Below are 21,954 nucleotides of genomic sequence, written 5' to 3' on the forward strand. Positions count from 1 at the left end.
TCCATTGCAGAAGTAGACACTAAATAAACTCTTCGATAAATGATTTGACTGCAGTTGGGTTGCTTGATTCAGACACGTCCAGAGAAAGATCAAAGTCACAGCAGCCAAGGCCACACTCGTGAAAGAATCGCTCTCAGTGCCGGCAAGAGCCATCTGAGGTTGGCACCAGTTTTATTATGAAAAGCATCTTGCGCATGGATTTAAGATTCATGCACTTGGCCGAGGGGTTCCCTTGGTGGAAATAATGATTTGCTTGACACAAAGTCCATCCCGAAGGCTTCGCCAGCCCAGACTTGAGCTGCCTCTTTTGCCCTTAGGTGTGGACGGTATTTCAGTGAGATGCTGTCTCTGAGTCGTCCCGCTGGAAGAGTGTTTATTGAATCCTTGGTTTGGGTGAGGCACTACACTGGGTCCAGAGAGCTCACTGTCACACCAACACTGTGATCATCTGCATTTCCCCCAGGCATTGAGTGCAGTGCTGTGCCCAGAGCAGGTGTCTATGCAGTTTGCATCATTGAATTCAACTTGAGCTGACCCTCTCCAAGGTGTCAGTGATGGCAGGAGCTGTCAGACCATGCGTGTAGGTGAGGGCACTGACCGCTGGCCTGCCAGATTTGCCTGTGAACTTCCTGCCCTGCCCCTCAGCTGAGGGTAGCAGGTGTAGTAAAGCTCTTGGGTGTGGTTCAGATCCCACTGGGGTCCAGCCAGCTGATACGTGAGCACCTCCTGCAGGCAGGTCTCGCAGGCTGTGCTCAGCCAGCGCCAGGTGTGTCTGAGCAAGTGGCAGCTTCCATGGTGGGCGTCAAGCCCCCAGGGCCACGGCGTCTCTAAGTGCCAGGCCTCGTTCAGTGCACACATATTGTTTCCTGACCTTGTCGGCGTCCACAGCAGGCTGGCGTCGTGGCAAGAGGGTGCCCTTGTATCAGGCCCGCCGGCCGTCAGCTGTGCCCCTGGAGGCTGTGCTAGTGGGAGATGCTTTCAGCCCCTCGGTTCACGCGAAGCTTTTCCGCAGATGCTTTCAGGATCTCTTTCTCTGTCTCTCGGTCTATCTCTGTGAGTCTGTCTCCATGTCTGTGTGTCTTTCTCTCTCTGTCTCTCCCTCTCTCTGTTGGTGTGTGAGGCCCTGTGCTGACCACAGAGAGCACGCACTGTCACAAGCCCCTCACAGTAAACAGCCACTCAGATGAGAGGCCACACTGTGTCTCTGCATCCGTGCGTTCATAAGCCTGGATCCAGAACTGCAGAGCCGACCTCGTGGGATTTGCCCGGTTCAGCACTGACAGCTGCTGCTGCTGACAGGGACTTTGCATTTCCTCGTGCTGGAGAGGGCCGCCGTCTTCCCTGGACACAGGAAGACCCTCTCGTGAGGAAGGAAGAGGATTCTCAGGGAGCCGGGCAGCGCGCCTTGAAACGCGTCTGTTTTTATTCACGTTGAGTCTTTCCAGGTGAACTGAACTCAATCATAAAGTACAAAGTGAAAGCAGATTTTTTTTTTGTAAGACGCCCATCTGGAACCCCCTGAGCGAGTTCACCCCCAACGTGGCCGTACACTTGTTACTCAGGGCATCCATGGTTTGGGGGACAGGCTCATCTCATAAGCAGCTCGGGGATCACCCCGGTCACCTGGACCGTCACACAGGCACTCGCGGGCTGCAGAACTGGGGGAGCTGAGAACAGTTTTCGGGTGCTTTGGAGCAAGCTGTTAACAGCCCGGGAGGTTCAAACAGTTTGCGGCTTATCTGCCACAGACCGAAAGCCAGGAGCAGCGCCTTCGGGGGCGCGAATCCCGTCACGGGCAGATGTCCGAGCCCGTCGTCAAGGCGAGGGCGCTGGGGCCAGTGCAGTGTGGACCATCCAGGAAAGATGCCCGTGCTGATTTCTCGGCCGTCCTAAAAGCGAGTGTCGCACCAGCATGGCTGGGGGCCTGGCGGTGCCCGCTGGGGTGCCAGCCACACAAACCCCCTCTGCTTGGCCCCCCTCCCGCTGACACACCCTACGCCGGGTCTGAGGCCACTTTCAGCAAGTTCCCATTAGGAGGGCCGATTCTCTGCCCCCGTCACCGCCACCCACCTCAGCCTTGCTGATTTAAACAAGTGAGAATCAGACATTTGGCCCCAACGCTGGCCTCCACGCTCTCAATAAATGAAAGACCCCCCTTCTCCCCTGCCCCACCCCCAGCAGCAGTGTCTTGATGACAGTGATTAGGCCAAGCTGCAGAACTCAGCAAGCATCTGCTTTCGGTTCCCATTTTTGGCCTATTTTCATGAATTAACTCTTGCAGGGGCGGTCAGAGGGGTGTGCACCTTGGCCCTGCCCTGCTCGGACAGCGACCTGCAGGGTGACAGTCCTCTGCCGCCAGGCACAGAGGGATGAATTCCATGTTCACATGCCTGGAGGCAGGTATGGACCCTGGCCCGGGGGCAGGCAGGGAGAGTCGCCACACCCACGACTCCAGAACCCAAGAAAGAACAGTGAGTGGAGACGTTCCAAACACTAGTCTGCCCGGGAACCCCGGCCCACCTCAGGCGGTGGAGAGTCCTGTCTGACACTGAGGAGGAGCAGAGCACCCCCCACCCCGCTCCCCACGCTGGGGCACACTGATGTCACCAGTTTTAATGAACATCGGCGTGAGAGGCAGAGGGCTCTGTGGGACAAGTGCCTGGGTCGAGAGCAGAGATGCACACAGGCACTTCGGAGGCCACAGCTGCAGCCACCATGCCACAGAGGGGAGGGGCTCCTGGAGCACGAGGCCACCTGTGGATCTGGGGAGAAGGGAGGGTTATAGAGGCCAGAGCATGGCAGAGACAGGCCCCCCAGAGACCAGGTCAGTCATTTACAGTCGTTGGGGAGACACAGTCTCTGACGTGCCTCAGGGTATCTCACATCAGGTCCTAAGAGATGCACAAGAAGCGATGGAGAGTAAGCTCACTAACCGTGTGAGTCCAGGATGGCGACCGGAGAGAGTCCTTGGCGCTCAGCTACCAATGAAGTGTTAGGATGAGGGGAGATCGAGAAGGCCTGTGTGTGTGTGTGTGTGTGTGTGTGTGTGTGTGTGTGTGTGTGTGAGGGAGGGCGGGTAGAGTGAGTTTCTTGCCCGGATTAGCACTCAGTCATCACAGCTTCTCACCCAGAACAGTTGTCACCTACCATGCCACCTCCTACGTTTTAAAACATTCGTTAACAAGAGTCCCATCTCCCACAGCTGTGAGCAAGAGTTAGGGAACCAGCAAGTCCTTCTGTTGCATGCCATGCCATATAAAAATAATTGAGTCCCTTCCTGTAGCGCAAGAAATGTAATTAAGTTTTTCTAAATAACTGACATAACACGAAGTTCGATTTAAAGTGATTGGTCGGTTTTCAATATTTCACGGGGTTGTGTAACTTTCACCATTCTTTACTTCCAGAACTTTATTACTCAAAAAAAAAAAAGCCCTGTACCCAGTAGCAGCCACTGTCCATTCCCCCCTCGCCCCAGCCCCCGACAGCCACTGTCCCCGTGGACTTGCCTTTTCAGGACGTTTCCCGTCAGTGGAATCACACCACGTGGCCTTGCGGTGGACGTCCTCCCCTGAGCACAGCGGGGGGCGGGGCGCCCTCCGCGCGCTGGCCGCGCTTCGTCCCTTTCTATGGCCGGATGACGTTCCGTCGCGTGATAACGCCGCCTCATATCGCTCCGTTAGTTGACAGACGCTCGGGTTTCCACTTCGGACTCTTAGGAGTGACGCTGATGTGAATATTTGTGTACGAGTTGTGCGTGAAAACACATTTTCAGAGACCTTGGGTGTCCATCCAGGAGAGGAATTGCTGGATTATGCAGCGACTGTTCAGTGTTTTGAGGAACTACCGCCAGCCTCCGCGGCGGCTGCGCCATCTCCCATCCCCACCGGCCGTGTGGGGCTTCCAGTTCCCTTCCTCCTTGCCAGCACTTGGTCTTGTCCGTTTTCTACATCATAGCCGTGCTAGTGGGTGTAAAGTGATACCTTATACTGGTTTTGGTTTGTGTTTCCCTCATGACTAATGATGTCGAGGACCTTTTCTTGAGCTTCTTGGCCATGCGCATATCTTTTTTGGTGAGTGTCTGTTCACATCTTTGCCTGTTTGAATGTTTTTAATCGGACTACTCGTCTTTTTTTTGTTGAGTTATAATAATTACACGTTCTTTGCTCGACATCTTTTCATACCCAACGCGAGATCATAAAGTGTTCTTCCCCCAAACAGTGAAAATAGCACAAGCCCAAAAGCAAGAAAAGGCCCAGCACCAGAAGCTGCAGGGCCCTCCGAGGCATCTCGCCAAAAGAAGGTAGTGGAATGAGGAAGGTACGGGAGAAAAAAGGAGAAGCTGTGTTTTAAAGTCAAAGCACTCAAGGCAGGATCCCGCAGAAGCCACCCTTGAAGTGAGGTCAGCTGCCTCGTCTCTTCCATCCTCCCCAGGACCCTGCAGGATAAATGGATACATGCACCTCCCCACCCCCACCCCCCCCACCCCTCATACACACACTGTGCTTCGAAAGCGCTGAGAAAACTCTCACGCCCCTTAAAGCTGCTGTGAATGCATGAGAATATTACCGAGCAGGCCTTATAGGGCAGGGCCTGCCTTGTTTGGCTTTAAGACTCCTTGGCACCTTATAAAACTCTCTGGTTCCTGAATGAATATGGCACCTGAAGATGAGATTTCAAGGTCTGGTATAGATACGGCCACAGGTTCTTCTGCTTTGGTGTATGATGAACCACATGGGACGTGATGAACCCGCTAGCACAATCATTGACATCTTTTTAGCGCACTTTGCTATAGGTGCATTGCATGGCCCATTTCTACCGATGGTCCGTCGTTCGAAGCACTGGGCTGTTGGCACCTCCTGGCAGGAGGGACCTAAGCACTGGTGGCTGAGTCCCTTCTCCCTGCGGTATTTGCATGGCTGGAACAGTGGGAATTTTCCTCTGGATTTCCCTCCAGGGAACACCTCCCACCTGCCCGGAGGCAGTTAGACTAACAACGTCTGTGATGGCTTAGCTCTCCTCCGGCAGGTGGACGGGACCAGCGGCCTTTGACCTGGCTCCATGGCTGCAGGGTCCCCTGGAGCATCAGACTCCTCCACGAACTATTTTCAAAATGTGCCCTGCTCAGGAAGGGAAGGAACCGTTTGGGCTTCACGTCCCCCCACCCCATTTCCCAGCTCCCAAGGGCCTCTGCCTGATTTGCATCCTCAGCTTGATTTGCATCGCAAAATACACCCAAATGTCCCTAGACCCGCCGCAGTGGGCGGGCAAGTTTGGGGTTTTGTTTTGTTTGGGTTTTTCATCTCCTGCCATTTCTCTAGCAGGTTTCTAGTTACATCCAGATGACCCTTAGATTAGGTTTCATTTTATGTCGTTGGCCTGTAATTCAACTAGCCTCTCCCCCTGGGCTCGGAGACCCTCCAGGATCCAGCCCTTTACTAGAGATGACTTTGGGGGTGGCCCTGCCAGCCTGGCAGAGGGGGTGTCATGCTGCTCAGGCCGGGCAGGCAGCTGTGTGTCCTTCAGTTACACGCTGAAGGGTTGTTTTTATCCCCTTCCTTTTCCCTTAAACCCGGAATCAATATTTTGGGAGTAAAGGTGGGGGTGGGGGGAGTGCGGGAGGAAGAGCCACAGGGGACAGAAGCTCGCAACTGCCAAAGTGGCTCTGATCTGCAGACGGAACCCTCAAGACTCATTCAGCACAAAGTGGCTGCAGAGGAAATCCTGCCCAGCCAGTGATAAGGGGGGAAATGGAGTCACTTCCTCACCAGCTGCTTTATTCAGGTAGAAAAAAGTCCTCACTTCCTCGCGTGTGCTCTGCCGGCCACTGCTCACAGCAGCCCGGCTGCTCGCTTCCCCTTTTGATCTCAGGCGCGGTTGATGTCAAGAGAATTCTGCTTCCCCGGCTTCGGGGGAGCCTCCGCTCTGCTGTGCATGTGTCCTTCCCCCTCCCTCCTCCTCTCCCTTTCTCCCAGCTTGACCTCTGCCTTGGCCAGTGCATTCAGTAGGCCGTGAGTTGGTGCAGTCACAGACAGCGATGGGAGTGAGTCTCACTGGGACGCAGGACTAGGTACCACAAGGGCTTCTCTGTTCCCGTGGGCGTCAAGCCGCTGGGGACCTCCGATCGTCTTCCCTGTCCTGTACGAGGGGTACCAAAGCTTTTTTACCTCCAGGTAGCATTTTCGAAGTGTATCTTCGTAACACAGCAGGAATCTCCCTGACAGAGGGCTAAATGGTCAAATGAGTTTGGAAAATGCTGCACAGTTTCTCTCTCTCTCGGAGACTCACAAGGCATACAGGCAGGGTGTAATTCACAATATTTTAACAACCAGTATGGCACAGACGCTGACTGTTTGATTTGTCTGGACATCATCCCCTCCTAGGAAGACGAGTCTGCTGGGGGGAAAAACAAAACAAAAAACCAATTTTGTTTAAGCCTGTTATTTATTTGTCCTTTGAACACCCTCCCCCTTTAAAAAAATATCGTCTATTAAGATATGTTTAGCAAACCTGTCCTATAGTAGAAGGAATCAGTTTATTTCCGTTCCACAAACATTTGCTGAGTGCCTAACATGTGACAGACACGCTCCAGGGATTCAGAGATAAATAAAATGTGGTTTCCTCACCTCCAGGTGCTCGTAGTGAGTGGGAGAAGAGAGACAGGTGAACAGATGATCTTCAGATAATAAAAGGAAGAACCCGGGATTGTTTAAGTCAACCTAGGGGCTTAGAGAAAGTTGCCTGCAGAAAATGATCACACCGAATCCCTGAGGGAACTGGAGTTAACCGCCTTCAAGTGACAGAAGCTGAGCAGGAGAGCGAGGTTGAGGCCAGAGCACTGGGACCTTTGCAGTAACGAATGTGGACTGAGCGTGGACGTGGCAGTTCTGATTCTGAGTAGATCACTCTGGCTGCAGTGTGGACAGGGGACAGAAGACGGGAGGCAGAGGGGTGAGATGGGAAGTCGCAGCAGTGATGCTGGGGAGAGAAGGTATCGGGGATTGGCGGGCATTTAGGTGGTTAAATCTGCGGAGCATGTACTGTCCTGTCGAGTCCCCTCGTCCTGACCACGTCAGGTCTCTCCAGCTTGACCCCCAGCTACAGACGAAGGTACGGCATCTGCCTCTCTTTCCCTAAGGGCTTTCTCTGGCCTCCGGAGCCCACTTTGCCTGTGCTCCTGACCGGCCGGAACTGCTGGGGAGCAGCCTTCAGCCGGTGACTATAAGGAGTTGGTGTATAAATTCCCCAGCTCCCTAGGGTCCTGAGCAGGGTAATGAAAGGGGCGTTTTCTGCACTGCACCCCAGCTTTGCCACAGGATTAAGTTCCAGTTTCCGGCAGTAGCAGCTCGCTTGCTCAGGTAACTCAGGATTTCTTTCCCTTTTCTGTCTCACTCCCCCCCGCCCCCAACTCCATTCGTGTTCCCTGTGATCTCCTCTCAGGTAAACTGCTTGCACCCTAGTCTTTGTCTCTGAGTCGCTTCTGGAGGAATTCAGCCTACGAGTATGAGGTTGACCAGTGAACGAATGGCGGGGGCGGAGGGTGAGGAAGAGGAGAACATCTAGCAGACTCTCAGGGTGTAGGTTTACGTCACAGCGTAGGCACAGAGGAGCCAGGAGGAGAGGCGGGCTGGCTGGAGGAGACTGTGACGGCTTCGCTTTGGGGCAGGCTGCATCGTACGTTCTGGCGGGACATCTGAGCAAGCTGCTGGAATCCTAAGCTGGCAGTGAGAGGAGCAGGCGGGGCTGGATGTGAAGGTTTCAGAGACAGCATTGTAGGGTGGTGTCTGAGACAATGAGAGGGAAGAAGGTCAGGCAGAGAAAGAGGAGGCGGTGTCCAGGCAGAAGCCCAAGGAGCATCGGGTAGCGGTCAGGGCCGGCACAGGAGGACGAGTCCGTGAAGGAGGCAGAGAAGGAATGACCCCGCGGGCAAAGGCCCTCAGCGGTCTCAGTGTCCAGTGCATCAGAGCACCCAGTAAGAATCAACCTGAAAAGCGTCCAGTGAATTTAGCCGCGTACGGGGTATTCGGTGGTCCCTGGGGGTGGTTTCAGAGGCACCGTGGAGGAAGAAGCCAGGCCACGTGGGTTAACGTGAAGGGTGGAAGGCAGCGGATGAGGGCGGGTTAGCGGCTTGTCCAGGAGAGCAGGGAGAGAGAAGACACTGCTTAGGGTGGAACGCACTGTCAGCGTGGTCATTTTGAGGAAATCTGAATTTCCTTTTTTAATTTAATTCCGTCAGTGGATAAATAGCCCCCAGCTCCTTGCTTTCAAGGATTAACTGAGAAGCATGTCTTCCTACCGAGGAAATCTAAATGTTTTATATGCTAACGAAAAAGAAACCAAAGGAAGGAGGGCGTTGACATTGTAGTTGAAAGCAGGGACGATTGTCGAAGGAAGGTTCCAGAAGCATCGGGAGACAGCGGGATTTAAGAGGGTAAAAAGGATCAGGGCAGGTCAGACGGAGGAGATACAAGTTAGAAAGGACAGGAAGCTGCAGCCGTTCTCATCCAGTGGCCCCGATTTTCTCAGAGAAGAAGGAGGTGACATCAGTTGCTCAGCAGTGAGGACAGAAGAGACGAGTGGTGGCTCTTGGGAGTCGTCATGAAAAGCGACAGAGAGTAAGGGAGTGCGAAGTGCTTTCAAGGACCCGCTGAGTTTGGAGACCATGAGCTTAGCGCAGCACCAGTCCGCGTGGCAGGTGACTTCTTCAGCGACACTTGGAAGGACAGACGAGGCTGCCGTGGGGTGGGGTGGGGTGGGTCAGGTTTGGGGCACAGGGGAAGGCTGGGATGGGAGGAAGCACTTCGAGGGCAGCAGGGAGCAGGTGCCCAGCGAGATGGAGGAAGCAGCCAACACGCCCGCTGGGTCCCAGTCCATGACGCAGGGAGGCGGGAGAGCAAGCGCAGCCTCTGCTGTCCCCTCCACCTCCGGTCTGCTTACTCGTGCCTACCGTAAGCCGTTCACTCCACCTGTTCGGGGTTCTCACGCCTCCCCTCTGAGAAACGAGCCAGCCTCTTCCTTAGACGTCATGACGCCGGCGTTGGGGATCTGAACTTGGCCTTCCCGCGCGACGTCGTGTGTCCCTCTGGCTCACCCTTTTCCTTTTCCTCCCCGAACCCTCACGTTGTCGTGAGGGAGGTGATCCCCATGGAGACAGAATTATAAAGCCACGAAGAAATAGAAACTATCGAAGGCATTAGATAGCGGTGTTTGGTTTCCTCTTGGCCGACAGGATCTGCTCTGTGCAGGACACAGTGACGCTTGCTTCAGCTGTGTACCCAGAAGTGTCCTCTCTCTCTGGCTTGTAAGCCCTTTGAGGGCAGAATGGCTTTCCTCCTTAGAATCTTCCACGATCATGTAATGCCTGCGTCCACAGTCAGCTCAAAGGTCGCCGAAGTTCTCATTTTCTTGGCGCCAACCACGCCACGTTAAATTTCCCCGCGGACGAATGGCTGAGAACCGACGCTGAGCCAGGCGCCTGAACTTGCAGAGACGATGGTTTAACTGTTACCCGTTTCACCCTGTCTGATATGGGGAACGTCTTTCTTTGCCAGTAAATAGAGGGGACCGTTTTTAACGGCCGAACCATATTCCACGGTATGGATGTGCCATAACTTACTTAACCAGTCCCGTGTTCAGACATTTCTTTTCAGATTTTAACTCTTATAAGCAACCTGTGCATTTTATTATTTTCGCAAGGTAAATAACTGGAAGGGGAATTGATTTAAAAAAATAAATAAATAAGGACAGTCTTTGGAAAGCTTCGAAAGCTTCGAACGCTCGTTGCCGCGTGTGAAAGGCCTCTCTTCACGCTCGCCTTGACCTGGCAGCACCTCCGCTGAGAGCTCAGGGGCTCCCCACCCCCACCCAGGCTTGTCCGTTCGGCCCCATCCTTTTTCACTTTGGCCCCTCTGATTCGTTTGTTTTCAAATTTCATTTTATTTGAAGTTGGGTTTAAATAGAACTTTTCAAACGGTCTGAAGAGCGAAGGAAGATTTTGGAGGGTGGGGGCTGTGAGAAGGAAGGTATCGCGTCGCGTCCGTCGCGTGTGAATGTCTGCGGTAATGTCGCGTGTGTGTGTGCATGTGTGTCTGTGGGAGAGGGGGAAGGCGGGTGTTGCAGGGAGCGGGAATGGTCACAGCACTGGGGAGGAATGGGGACACTTTGCCGCCACCCCCCAGCACCTCCAGCTCAGAGTCCGAGTCTGGTCTGTTCCCTGCAGCACCTCCCTGGCTCACGTCCAGCCCTGTGGCAGGGACTGGGGCCGCGAGTTTGGCCTTCCTGCCCCATCAGTGCAGACCCGGGGGGAACTCAGGCCCAGGCCGTCGGTGGTCTCCTAGTTGGGAGTCTGGAGAGGCTGTCTGCGAACGAGCATCCGGAGCTGGGGGCGCTGCCTGCCTCCTCTTTGACGTGAGGGGCCGGCAGCAGGAGAGGGGACCTCCCCTGGGAACGCGCCGTGCACATCCGTGATCGGGCAGAGCCCCGGCTGGTCCTGCCTTGAGCGAGGGCTCGGCGCCTCCTGAACATGTAGACTGGGGTTTCGTCCGAACCGCACGACCACGGCCCAGGTTTTCTTTTTCCCTCTTTGTTGCTTTTAATACATAAAATGAGCATGTGTTTATTTAAAACAGCTTTCAAACTTAAACAAATAATGACAGACTGTTCAAACAGACTTCGGAAATCGCCCTAATCAGGATGTTTGAAAACGCAGAGAGACTCCGCGAAAGTAGCTTTCAGGGGCCTTCAGTCCTGAAACCCCAGGCTCTGTTTTGCACTTTGGAACAGAAACGGGCACAGCTCGGGGGGACCCAGCCCCAGGGAGGTTGACGGCACCCTCAGCCCCACAGCCCGACTCCGTAGCTTATGGGGGAGGGGGCAGCGTAGACGGCATCGCTTTTCCACGTCTGCCTTTGACCAGAACACGTCACATGTATCTTTTAATTCACAGTTTCTATAGAAATCACCAAGCATCTCTGGACCAAAAGCTGACTCCCCAGAGGGGGCCGGCATAGCGCCTCTGTAAACCGGCGCCTCGGAGGACTCCTTGAGCCCTGCCGCGGGGCAGGCAGGTGCGGGAGGTCTGAGGCAGCTCTGCAGGAGGGCACACGGGGGAGCGAGGCTATACTTTACTTCCACGGTGTCCCGTTATGGGCCGCGTTGACAAATGGCTTTGAGTCACCCACGTTAATCTTCACAACAACCAATTTTATGGGTGAGATAAATGAGGCTCAGGGTAGGGTAATTTGTTCAAGGTCATAAGCAATAAAATGTCAAGGCCAGGATTTCACCCAGACCTTCTTCCCCAAGTCCAGAGCTGTTCTCAGACCCCTGGGGGCTGTGTCAGCTCCTCGGTGCTCATTCTTTGGGTCAAGAGATGCTGCCATAGCTCATCCCACTCTAGAAATGTTTTTCCTTACGTGCATATCAGAAATGGCCCGTTAGAAGTTAAGTACATGAGGGGACGGGGGTCACAGGAAGGGATTATTCCAGCCCCAGAGAGGAAGAGGTACTTGGAGAGGCATTTCTTCTGCCCCCTGGGACTGTGCACCAGGCAGACAGGGAAGAAATGCCAGCCATTGGTCCCTGCTTCCTCCACTTTCCCGGGATGACTCCTTGTCCAGAAAGGTCCGATGGCCAGTGTCCTCGCCCCTATTATAAGTCTGCCGTAGAAAACTCCATCGGTAACGAAAGAAATGCAGAGTCTGAACTCTGATCTTCTCAGGGTCAAGCTGGATTGCAGACAGCCCAGTTAGTGCCCTGAGGGACTTGGGGTGTTCTCTGGCTGGGCTCTTCGTGGTTTCAGCCCGTCCCCCCGTCAGAGAGAGCAGCTTGGAGGGGGGACACTGTTACACATTCACAGCCAGGATGCACTTTGCAAGAGGCAGAGTTTCTCCTGCTCGTGAACATGTCCTGACCCTCCCTGCCCCGTTGATCCCTGATTATATATAGGGAGAATATGTCTCTCGACAATCATGGTTGTGACCGCAACTTTGTGCAAAGAGCACTAAGCACATATTTCTTTTATGTCTGTTAGAGCCTCACTTTGCTAAAGCTCAAATTTAGAACATTTTAAGAATAGATTTAAAAAGAAGAAGAAAACCCTTGCGCCCTCTCCTGGTAAAAGCTAATAACCCAGTACATCTGAAGGCCCAGGTCACCCACCCCGTTGTTGGCTAAGTCACTAATCTGGTGCTGTGACCAAAGCTGTCGACACACTAGATGGACCGTTGGGTCCTCTGTGGTCCATGATGAGAGAGTTTCTTCGAAATCTTTCTCCACAGGCTTTCTCAGCCTTGGCACTGTTGGCACCTTGGGCTGGTGGTAATCTCTGTGGGGTGGGATGGGCTGTCCTGTGAATTGTGGGCTGTTGAACAATATCACTGGCCTCTGCCCACTAGATGCCAGCAGCACCTCTTCCGCTCCAAAATCATGACTGCCAAATGTCCCTCGGGAGGCAAGACCACCCGCAGTGAGGACCACTGCCCTAAAGCTTTGTCCACCAGGGCAACCGGTGAGAATGAGGACAGCTCAGCAGAAACCCTTTGTGACTTGGGGAAGCAATTCTGATGGCTGGTCAAGTTCACTGCTAGGAATTTGTCTCAAAAAAAACATCTGAACAAATAGTTAAACATTTATGTAAAAGATGTGTCATAATATTATTTATAATAGCAAAAGTTTAAAACAACCCACATAAAGAACTTCAGTAAAGCACATCATATGTCTATATGACATATGTGATGGAATACTACTCAGTCATGAAAAATAATTGTGTAAGCCTATATTTAATAATGTGGGAAGTTCCCCTAATGAAGCCTTAGACTCTAACCTTCAAGACTACTCCATGATTCCCAGAGGTTGTTGAATATAGAAGGAATAATTTCAAACAGGTTGAGTAAGCACCTTGGTGAAATATTATACCAACATAGAATCAAACTAATGATTAAACTCAGAAAACTTCAATCGTTAATTGAACAAACATTTATTGCGTGCCTACATGTACCAAAACGACACACAGCCCTGAGAGACAGAGATGAAACCTGGTCCCTCTACTGCAGTACTTGCCCCAAACAGACGAAAATGCTGTGAAGGTCGTCAGAACCCCCCACACAGCAAGGCCAGAGGTCCCCCCCGTTCCTGTCTCCGCACAGTGAAACCCTATGCAATGTGTTCAGGTCGTTGGGATGCCCGAGTAAATCACACCACGTGAAAAAGCATTTCGTGTACTGATTTATATACATTCAGATAGGTTTAGAGAGTTGTCCAGATGCTAATTAGGTCCAAATGTGGAACCTAATCTTCCCCAGCAGATCTTGAGAAATGAACGTTCAGTGATCGGTTCAGTCTAAGACCCCGCAGAGGCCTTTGCTACAGCACTGTCATGGGAGGAAACCACCTTCTTTCCTCGGGGACCTGTGTTGTGTGTCCAGTGACACATCTGACCGTAAATGACCACATGCTTCGTGAAGTTCACAGCGTGAGTTAAAGGCAGAGCCGTGGTCACCTAGTCCAGCCTCCCCTGGGAAAAACCCTGTGACGGCTTCCTTTCCCAGGAGCACCCTGTCCTTGACCTCGGGGGCTGAGCATGCCAGCAGTGGAGGCCACTCGGCCTATGTCCACCACATCAGCACCCCGGGCAGACCCCACACTCACAGAGCCGCTGTCGTCCGTGAGAGCATCAGCAGAGGGAAGGGCACTGGTTTGGACCTGAGTTCCAATCCTGCCCTGCCATTGATTAAATCCTTTAACCTCTGTGAGTCTCAGGTTTGTTTGGTTGGTTTTTTTTATTTTTCTCTACAGAACAGGAATAAATCAAACGACTCCATAAGATGGGTATTAGGAATAAAGCAACGCGCGTTAGGCATTCGTTACCAGTGCCTGGCATAAAGCAAGCAGTCGATAAGGGAGTCTGGGCTCAGTCGTTGGTCTTTTACTGTTTCATGAACAGCCACGCGGGTGAACACTGCAAAGCCTCCCGTGTTTTAACAGCCTTCACGGTTTCGTTTTTCCCTTGAGCATGTGCCACTCTCGAATCCACCGGATGGTGCGTTTATTTCGTTTGCCGTTCATCCCACTCAGCCCGATGGAAGCTTCTCGAGGCAGGAACTTTTCACCCGTTTCACTCCGTGGTGCCTGTTTCTCCGTGGTGCCCAGCACATACATAGGGTCTGAGTGAATATTTCTTGAACGGCCGTGGAAATCTTTGCCCCCGGAGAGTGCTTTCCCGTGGCCCTCCCGCTCCGGCAGGGGCCGTGGCGGGGCCGTCTCGTGCAGGCCGGCCTTCCGTGCGCTCACTCTGTTTTCCCTCTTCTCCCCCCTGCAGGACGCCTTCGTGGAGCTGTACGGGCCCAACATGCGGCCTCTGTTCGACTTCTCCTGGCTGTCTCTGAAGGCGCTGCTCAGTCTGGCCCTGGTGGGAGCTTGCATCAGCCTGGGGGCCTACCTGGGCCACAAGTGAAGTCAGCGGGCCTTGCCACCAGCAAATATGCAAGAGGTTCACTCAAGCAGTAGATGATACACATTGCCAGTGATGCACCATGAAACGAAGCTATGGTCTCTTAAAAACAAGCAAACAGAAACAAAAACAAAAACAAACAAACAAAAAACCGGCTTTCAGGCTCAATGTCGAATCAGCTATTTACTGCCAAAGGGAAATACCATTTATTTTTTACATTACTGAGAAGAAGATTTATTTATTTAAGACGGCCCCATCGAGCATCCTGTCTCTGGAAAGCCCACCACCGACTGCCAAGCCCCGCCTGTGCGGCTCCACCTGCATCTCCTGTGCCTAGAAGTGGATTTGCTTTCCGCGTTGTCGCTGTCGGTCGGACTGACTCATCATCTGAAGAGCAAACAAACGGACAAAGGACGTGACTGTTCCAGAAGCCAGGTTTCTGGCTGCCGGAGGTTCGGAAGAAGGTGTTCATTTTCTTTACACTTCTTGGCCCCGGGGGGGCTGTCATACTCATAGAGGGAGGTGCTTGGAGGGAAGTGCATTCTTCTCTGGCCCCAAGAGCAGGCACTCTGCACGTGGCTCCCATGGTACCTACTCCGTTGGAAGAGAGAAATCGGGAACTTCAGATGGACTCGGTATCTGCCAAGGTCGCCATCCTGAAAGACAGTGACAGGAAAAATGCCCTTAAACCATAGGAGAGTATTTTTTTAAGCTACCAATTGTGCCGAGAAGCATTTTAGCAATTTATACAATATCATCCAGTACCTTAAGTCCTGATGTGTATATTCATATATTTTCGATACGCTCTCCCCCACCACCCCCCAAAAAAAACAAAAAACAAAAAACCTGGCTCTGCCTATGAAACAGAATCCTCTGGAATGCAAGGAAGCGAGCGTTTCCGTGACTTCGGCATCAGGAAGACTAGGGTTACCCGGAAGCATCAGGCCGCCCCAAGTGCCTGCTTTTGCGCAGGAGGCCACAGTTTGCAATCCCGACCTGCCCCAGCTCGGGGGGCCGGCCTCCTCCGGGAACAGTCGGGACACTCGCTGGCCTGCTCGAGGGGTTTTAAAAAGAGCCATGTGGTCGCCCAGTGTCAGGAAGCTGACAGAGCTGGGGATTCCACTGTCAAGGAAGAGCAGTCGTGGCCCAAGCCTGGCACCCTGGGGTCCCTTTCCACGTGGAGCCTGGGGAGAAAACACTCCTGAGACTTTGATCACGCGTAAGATGTTTATCATTGTGGAGGGAAGAAAGCGGAGGCCCCGTGCCTTTTCTAGCAGAGGGAGGTGGCGAAGGCTGGGAGCGCCACCACCGAGGAGGCGTGAGGAAAGGAGACGCACGTGGGCCTGGGAGCAGTGTGGCCGCGCGCGTGTGCGTCGGCTGCGTTGCTGCCGTCTGTCTGTGCAGTTGAAAGCGCGGCTTTAAATGACTTTGGGGGAAGGGTCGTCAATCCTGAAGGCAGCGCGGAAACGAGGTGCCGTGGATTAATGGACTCGTGTCTGTGAAATTACGACGTCAAACGTTATCTCGTCATTGCAGTTTGGTTTTATCTGAAAACTTGACAAAGGAAAACAAAAGTTCCAGGTGTGGGATGTGGGGATTATCTGTATATCCTGGGCATTAAGAAAAAAAAAAAAAAAAAACTGGTGGGAAACTGCAGAGAAGTAGCAACAGAAGTGAGATCTTCAGCTCATAAGCCAGGAACTTTTTTTTCCAAGTTCAAAAAGCCTTGAGACACGCATGAAAACTGTGGCATTATAGCATCATATACATTTATCCGTATTACCTTTGGAATGTACTATGTTCAGTGTTTAATGCTGTGGTCGATGTTCCAGAAGCTGCTTAAAAAAAAAAATACATGCATCTCAGCATTTTTTTTTTATTGTATTTAGTTATGGCCTCTACACTATTTCTTAGCAAAGTTGATATTTTTTTCCACGTGAGATGATTGTCTCTCGATTCTTTAAAAGCATTTCTGAGAAGATGAGAATAAGCCCTGGGTCTCAGCTACCTGACAAACCCTGGAGCGTGCTGGCCAAGGAGGTGCTTCGTTTCAACCAGGTCCTGTGCACTTGCATGTCGACACAGTGGTTCATTGTGAAGGATGCATCTGTTGGCCCTTTGACCTGGTTCTTTGGGGGTTTATTTGTCCCTGGGCAAATCAGAATTTAACTCACATTATTTAGGATTGCATACATGTTTGGTTAAACCCATGAGGTTCATTCAGTTGAAAATTCAGATGAAAAGTGACCAGGGGATTAAATTCTGGCGATGACAGTTTGACCTTTAGAGAGTTGCTTGATGTGGCCTGTCTCCATGTAGACATCTAGAGCCCTCCTGCCCTCCTTCCACGGGGCCCTTTTCCGTGGCTGTCCTTCAGGGCCCTCCTGAAATGCAGTGGCACTTGCACCCCACACCGAGAGAGCAGGAACCCCATGGAATGAAGCCAGACCTCCCTGGCGGGGCCTCAGGGAACAGGACGATCAGACCTTTGAATGATTCCGATTTCTAAGAGAATTATTATTTTATGAAAGGTTTACATTTTCAGAAGTGATGAATACGGAATATCGAACCCCGTGCTGCTATCCTGCCGAGACCGCGTTGATGGAGTCGGTTTGCAGTACACTCCACATGGCGAGATCCTCCGAGCTGCTTTAGAAGTGACAACAAAGAACACGGACGTTTTTGATATAAAGCCTGTTTGTCCTTTTTTGTTGTTATTGTTCAAAACCGGGATTTGCAGAATATTCTAAAAATGTATATATATATTAAAAAACAAAACAAAACAAAACAAACATGGGGGCTAACTTCTGGCTGGTTTCCTTTTGCTGTGGGGTTTTGTTTTCTGGTTTTAACGGTAAATGTGCCCAGCCGCTGGACCCCAGAATTGTGCAGTGTTGTGGTCGCACTCACTCTAAGTAGTTACGTTGCATTTTTCTTGTCAGAAACATATTAGAAGCAAGGAATGTATATAAAAGCCTCAGCTAGTCATTTTTTCCTCTTCCTTTTTTTCATCGTCTCGATCATTCTGTGATCAGACAGCCGGAGAACCGTTTCTACTTATTTTGGGTTGAGAAGAGATTCACACCTGAATGCCTGGTGCATCTGTTGGCCAAGGTCAAGGCTGAATAGAACACATGCATTTTCCGAGTTGGGATCAAGAGCTCTAAGAAGAGTCGCAAGGAGGAAATCACCCAAGAACCAGGTCAGTCCTCCCAAGCCTTCACGTCGAAGCACTCCGAAAGATCAGAACAAGTGACGTGTCCTACAGCAAACAGTTCATCTCAGATTTTACAAGGCTGGAAATTCTTATAGGTTTAAGATTTGAGTGAAAGTCACATTTCAAATTAAGGAAACGCCTGCCTGTATTTCAAACAAACATCATATTCATTCAGATGTGGCCTTCCATTTAGATGTAACTTTTATTTTATTAGTAAATGTTTATCGGTTATCATCTAAAGACCTGGTCCTGGCCCAGTGTGGAGGTTAGGAAGTGATTATAAATCAACAGGAGGCATAATAATCAAGTGGGGCAGTCCCAGAATGTCAGGTTAAGAATCTACTGATTGAACAGAATTGCAAATAGTCTGTGTTGTAACTAAACTTATGCTAAATGACTAATTGACAAATGTGAACTTAAATTCTAATTTCAGTCGTACTTTTAGGGCAGTGGCTGTTTTTATACTTCCTTATCACTTATAGTTAGTAATGTATACCGACTCTATCAGAAAGCAACAGGAAGGGCTTGAAATATAAGCCATTCTAAGGAAATTAGGGAGTCAGTTGAAATTCTATTCTGATCTAATTCTGTGGTGTCTTTTGCTGCCCAGACAAATGTGGTTACACACTTTTTAAGAAAAACAATTCTACATTGTCAGGCTTATGAAGGTTCCAATCAGATCTTCATTGTTATTCAATTTGGATCTTCCAGGGATTTTTTTTTTCCCCCTAATTATTATGAGACAAAGGACATTTGTTGCCGGGGTGGAAGGAGGAATTTTCAAATGAGCAAAACATTCCCAAGACTGGACCAGGGCGTGGAGTTTCAGAATGGCTGGGACTGGGGGTTGTAAAACACACAACTGCAACCTTTACTAGGATTGGTGTCATGCTTCCTTGAAGGAACGCATGTGACAAACTAGAACATTTTAAGTTCTATGATAACGTTTAGATTCTGGAGACATCAGAGCAAGTTAAAGTCCAGCTTTGTATGGTAGTGCAGATGGACCAAAACTCCCAACATTGACCAGCAATGGTATATATTTCAAGCCTGGATACGTCTAATAGCTATCTCAACAATAAATTTGCAGTTTAAACCAACAGGATATTTAGTGAAAGCCTTCTGGTTGGTAGGGACATCTCTTTCTAAATATTCACAGTACAGAAAGAAAAAAAGAAATTACATGAAACGTTTGGGTAAGTGATAATAAAGGTCCTGTATCCTTGTCCAAAGAATCATTCTGTTCCATGTTTGCACTCATAGACAGACCTTGGACAGCCATGAAATACGCATCCCACTGGGCACAAATAAAACCAGATGGAGTATGAATGGTATTGCACCAATTAATCATGACTGCCCCCAGAAAAATAACTTAAAGCCAACGTCCTATTGATGTCAGGTTTGTTTTGTATACCAATGTAAGCCCAGCAGACAAAAACACTTAGGCAAGATGGAAAGGCTTACTCAGAAGATTCTGGGATTTTGGTGTAGACACTTAGTAATGCCGTGTACCTAAACCTTTTGGGGAATCTGCCGTGGGCCTTCCCAGCTAGCTCATTTTATTTTATTTTTTCCTCGGGGGGAATGTTTGAAGGCATGATAGCCGATCGAATTTCTTTCGGGAAAGCGTTGGTTGTGTTTATTATACTGTTTTCTTAAGTTTTCAAGCAAGTGTTGCTTTTGAGTTACTGGGATTATTTTTGTTTTAAATAAAATGTATAAACAGCATTTTTGTATTGAAAGCTTTTGTTATCAAGATTTTCCATTTTCACCTGTGGCTATTTTTTAAGATTGGTACTTTATAGGGGGGGCTGATATCCTGCAATACTTTGCGCGCGTGCGCGCGCGCGCACACACACACACACACACACACATATATTCATGGTAAGCATATTTTGGATAGTTAAGATAGAGTAAGCTTCTAGTTAGCATTAAATATGAGGGCACCTTTTTTGTGTTACCAGAAAAAAACCACATTGCCATTAAACTTTCCTTGTCTGTCCAGTTAATAGTGTGAAGAAAAATACAGTGTGAGATATTGGTTGTGCCCTAGAATTGTTTAGAATGTGGCGAATTTATGATGGCTTGGCCCTGCCATTCGTGGTCATTAAACAAGACTTTAAAAAGCCTTCTTAACAAGCCAGTAGAGCCACCAGCAACCTCACTCTAATGAAGCCCTGTGGGACCAGACGATGGGGCTGCCTTACAGGTGAAACCACCTTTGAAGGAGACCCGTCTGTTTCTTGGTTACTAAACCTCCTGGCTGCATCCAAGATGGACCAGCCTTAGGTGCCACTTCCTGAGAGAGCCGTGGTTGCTGTCGGGTGTCTTCCCACATAAGGTGGAGATTCCCAGCCTCTATCTGTGGTCTGTAAGGTGAAAGATTGTATAAAAAGGAGAGGAACAGCTGAAAGCTCTGTTTGGAAGTGAGCATTTTAAGATAAGCAAACTGACTATTTTAGAGAAATGAAAAGGAAAGGAGGGAGGGAGGAAGGAAGGACCCTAAGTATCAAGGCTCTTGTGTTTCCCCCGATACCAACACCCCAATCGTCAACCCTCCAAGCCTCTTCCCTTCCACCCAAAAGGACTCTGACAGTAACATCCATCCATGCGGCATCTGCCAAATGCCAGCACCAGACACCAGCACCGGTCCCTGCTGCCTCGGAAGGCAGGGCTTGGCTTCTGTTTTGTAGGAGAGACAGACTCTGAGAAGTTAAACACCATGCTTGAGTCCTCCTCCATCATAAGTTACAGGAGGTGACACTTGGGCTGTAGCATGGCGGACCCCAAGCCCAGCCTTCATCTCAATCAGTGGTCCTTGAACGGCTGCACGTGCACTTGGCCCTCACCTTCCCAAGGGGCGCTTAAAGGGACCGGCATCTCGGCAAGACCCCGGTGCGTAGGCGTGACGCCTAGGGCGTGGGCGCCAGGGAACGAGGCACTTTGTGTGGCCTGTGCTTGAGTCTGGGGGGGGCTAGTGTGCAGCCTGGGATGGGTTTTGACCCGGTGACGTTGCAAGGTTAGAGTGAGTTCTTAACTCATGTGTCCAGTTGTGATTTGCTGCCTTGTTCTGTTAGCTGTGGACACCCAAGTTGGTATCTCGTTAGAAATAGGCAGCTGCCAGGGTTCTGTGGTTATAGAAGTATTTACACCAAGGAAATGAGCAAAACCTATACAACAACTTTTTCAACCTCCCTGCCCGTTTTTTTTTTTTTTTCTCCTTCCTCCAAAGAGCCAGTTTACCTGCATATTCCTGGGCACTGTCCCGGTGTATTAAAACTCGGGGGTCACCAAAAGGGCCGGTTTGGATCAGGAAGAGGAGCTCACCCTTTTGCAAATTGTCCTTTTCAGTTCCTTGCTTTCAACAAAGATGAAGGAGTTACCTAGTCAAGACAGCTGGCAGATAAAGGCGTTTTCAGAATATAACTTAGAAATCCAAAGAGTTGAGTAATATTACTACAACAAACGCCTTCCTCTCCCGGGTACTTATTAGGCGAACAATCCTCAGAGCTTACGTCTTAAAAACAAGAACAGACTTTATGGTGAATCCCAGCTCTTTCCAGTACTAGGAAATTTCTCTTTATGGGTACATGACCTTCTTGGGGAGGGGGAATAAACCAGCATCATTTATCCCAGAGGTATATTTCCAATAAAATTAAAATTTTATATTTAATAAATATCCAAATGTATACATTTTTATCATTTGGGTATTAATAAAAATTGTAACAATTGCCTAAGCCAGGAACAAAAAAGTAAAATCTTATGGTCACAAAAATTCATAAATTTACTTTTGTTGTGGAAAATTATGAGAGGTTAATTAAGCTTTCAATTTTAAGAAATATATTAGGATAAAATGGAGGATAGAAATGTGAATTTGAGGGGAGAAAAGTAACAATATAAAATTCCCAGGTGTCACAAAATAACCCGTTTCTCTATTGTTTATGTAGATGATGCTGAGTATCAAATCATTATGGCACTTAAAATCCATTGTCTATAATTAAAAGAGATGTAGCAAATTTATTTTAAAATGTCGATTGTTAAAGTACCTTCTCAAACTCGTTATTCGTAGGTGTGAAAATTCTTTTTCAAACTGGCCTCGATTCAGGAATGCTCTCTTGAAACACACCTCGAGAAAAGGAAAGGGAGCCACAGCCACGGAAGGCTGATTGGCGCGTCTTAAGACAGCTCAGTGGAGAAACCCTAACGTCTCAGGGTTTCTTAATCCCGTTAAAGTCTATCCGGAAATTACTCAAGCATTTTTATCAGGAATCATAATTACTTCATGGAAGGG

The 21,954-nt window shown here is 50.0% G+C and overlaps 1 protein-coding gene across 1 annotated transcript in view; it reads left to right on the forward strand.

Annotated features, from left to right (window-relative positions):
• The window catches only part of BCL2 (BCL2 apoptosis regulator), a 159,042-nt gene extending 142,744 nt beyond the window's left edge, over nt 1-16,298 (forward strand). The window contains exon 3 of the mRNA XM_039840058.1: nt 14,315-16,298. Within this exon, the coding sequence (XP_039695992.1) occupies nt 14,315-14,449 (135 nt within the window). The 3' untranslated portion in view covers nt 14,450-16,298. The remainder of the gene's footprint in view (nt 1-14,314) is intronic.
• Nucleotides 16,299-21,954: the final 5,656 nt, after the last annotated feature.

Source organism: Pteropus medius, unplaced genomic scaffold (genome assembly GCF_902729225.1).
Source record: "Pteropus medius unplaced genomic scaffold, Ma_sr-lr_union100, whole genome shotgun sequence".
Classification (NCBI taxonomy): domain Eukaryota; kingdom Metazoa; phylum Chordata; class Mammalia; order Chiroptera; family Pteropodidae; genus Pteropus; species Pteropus medius.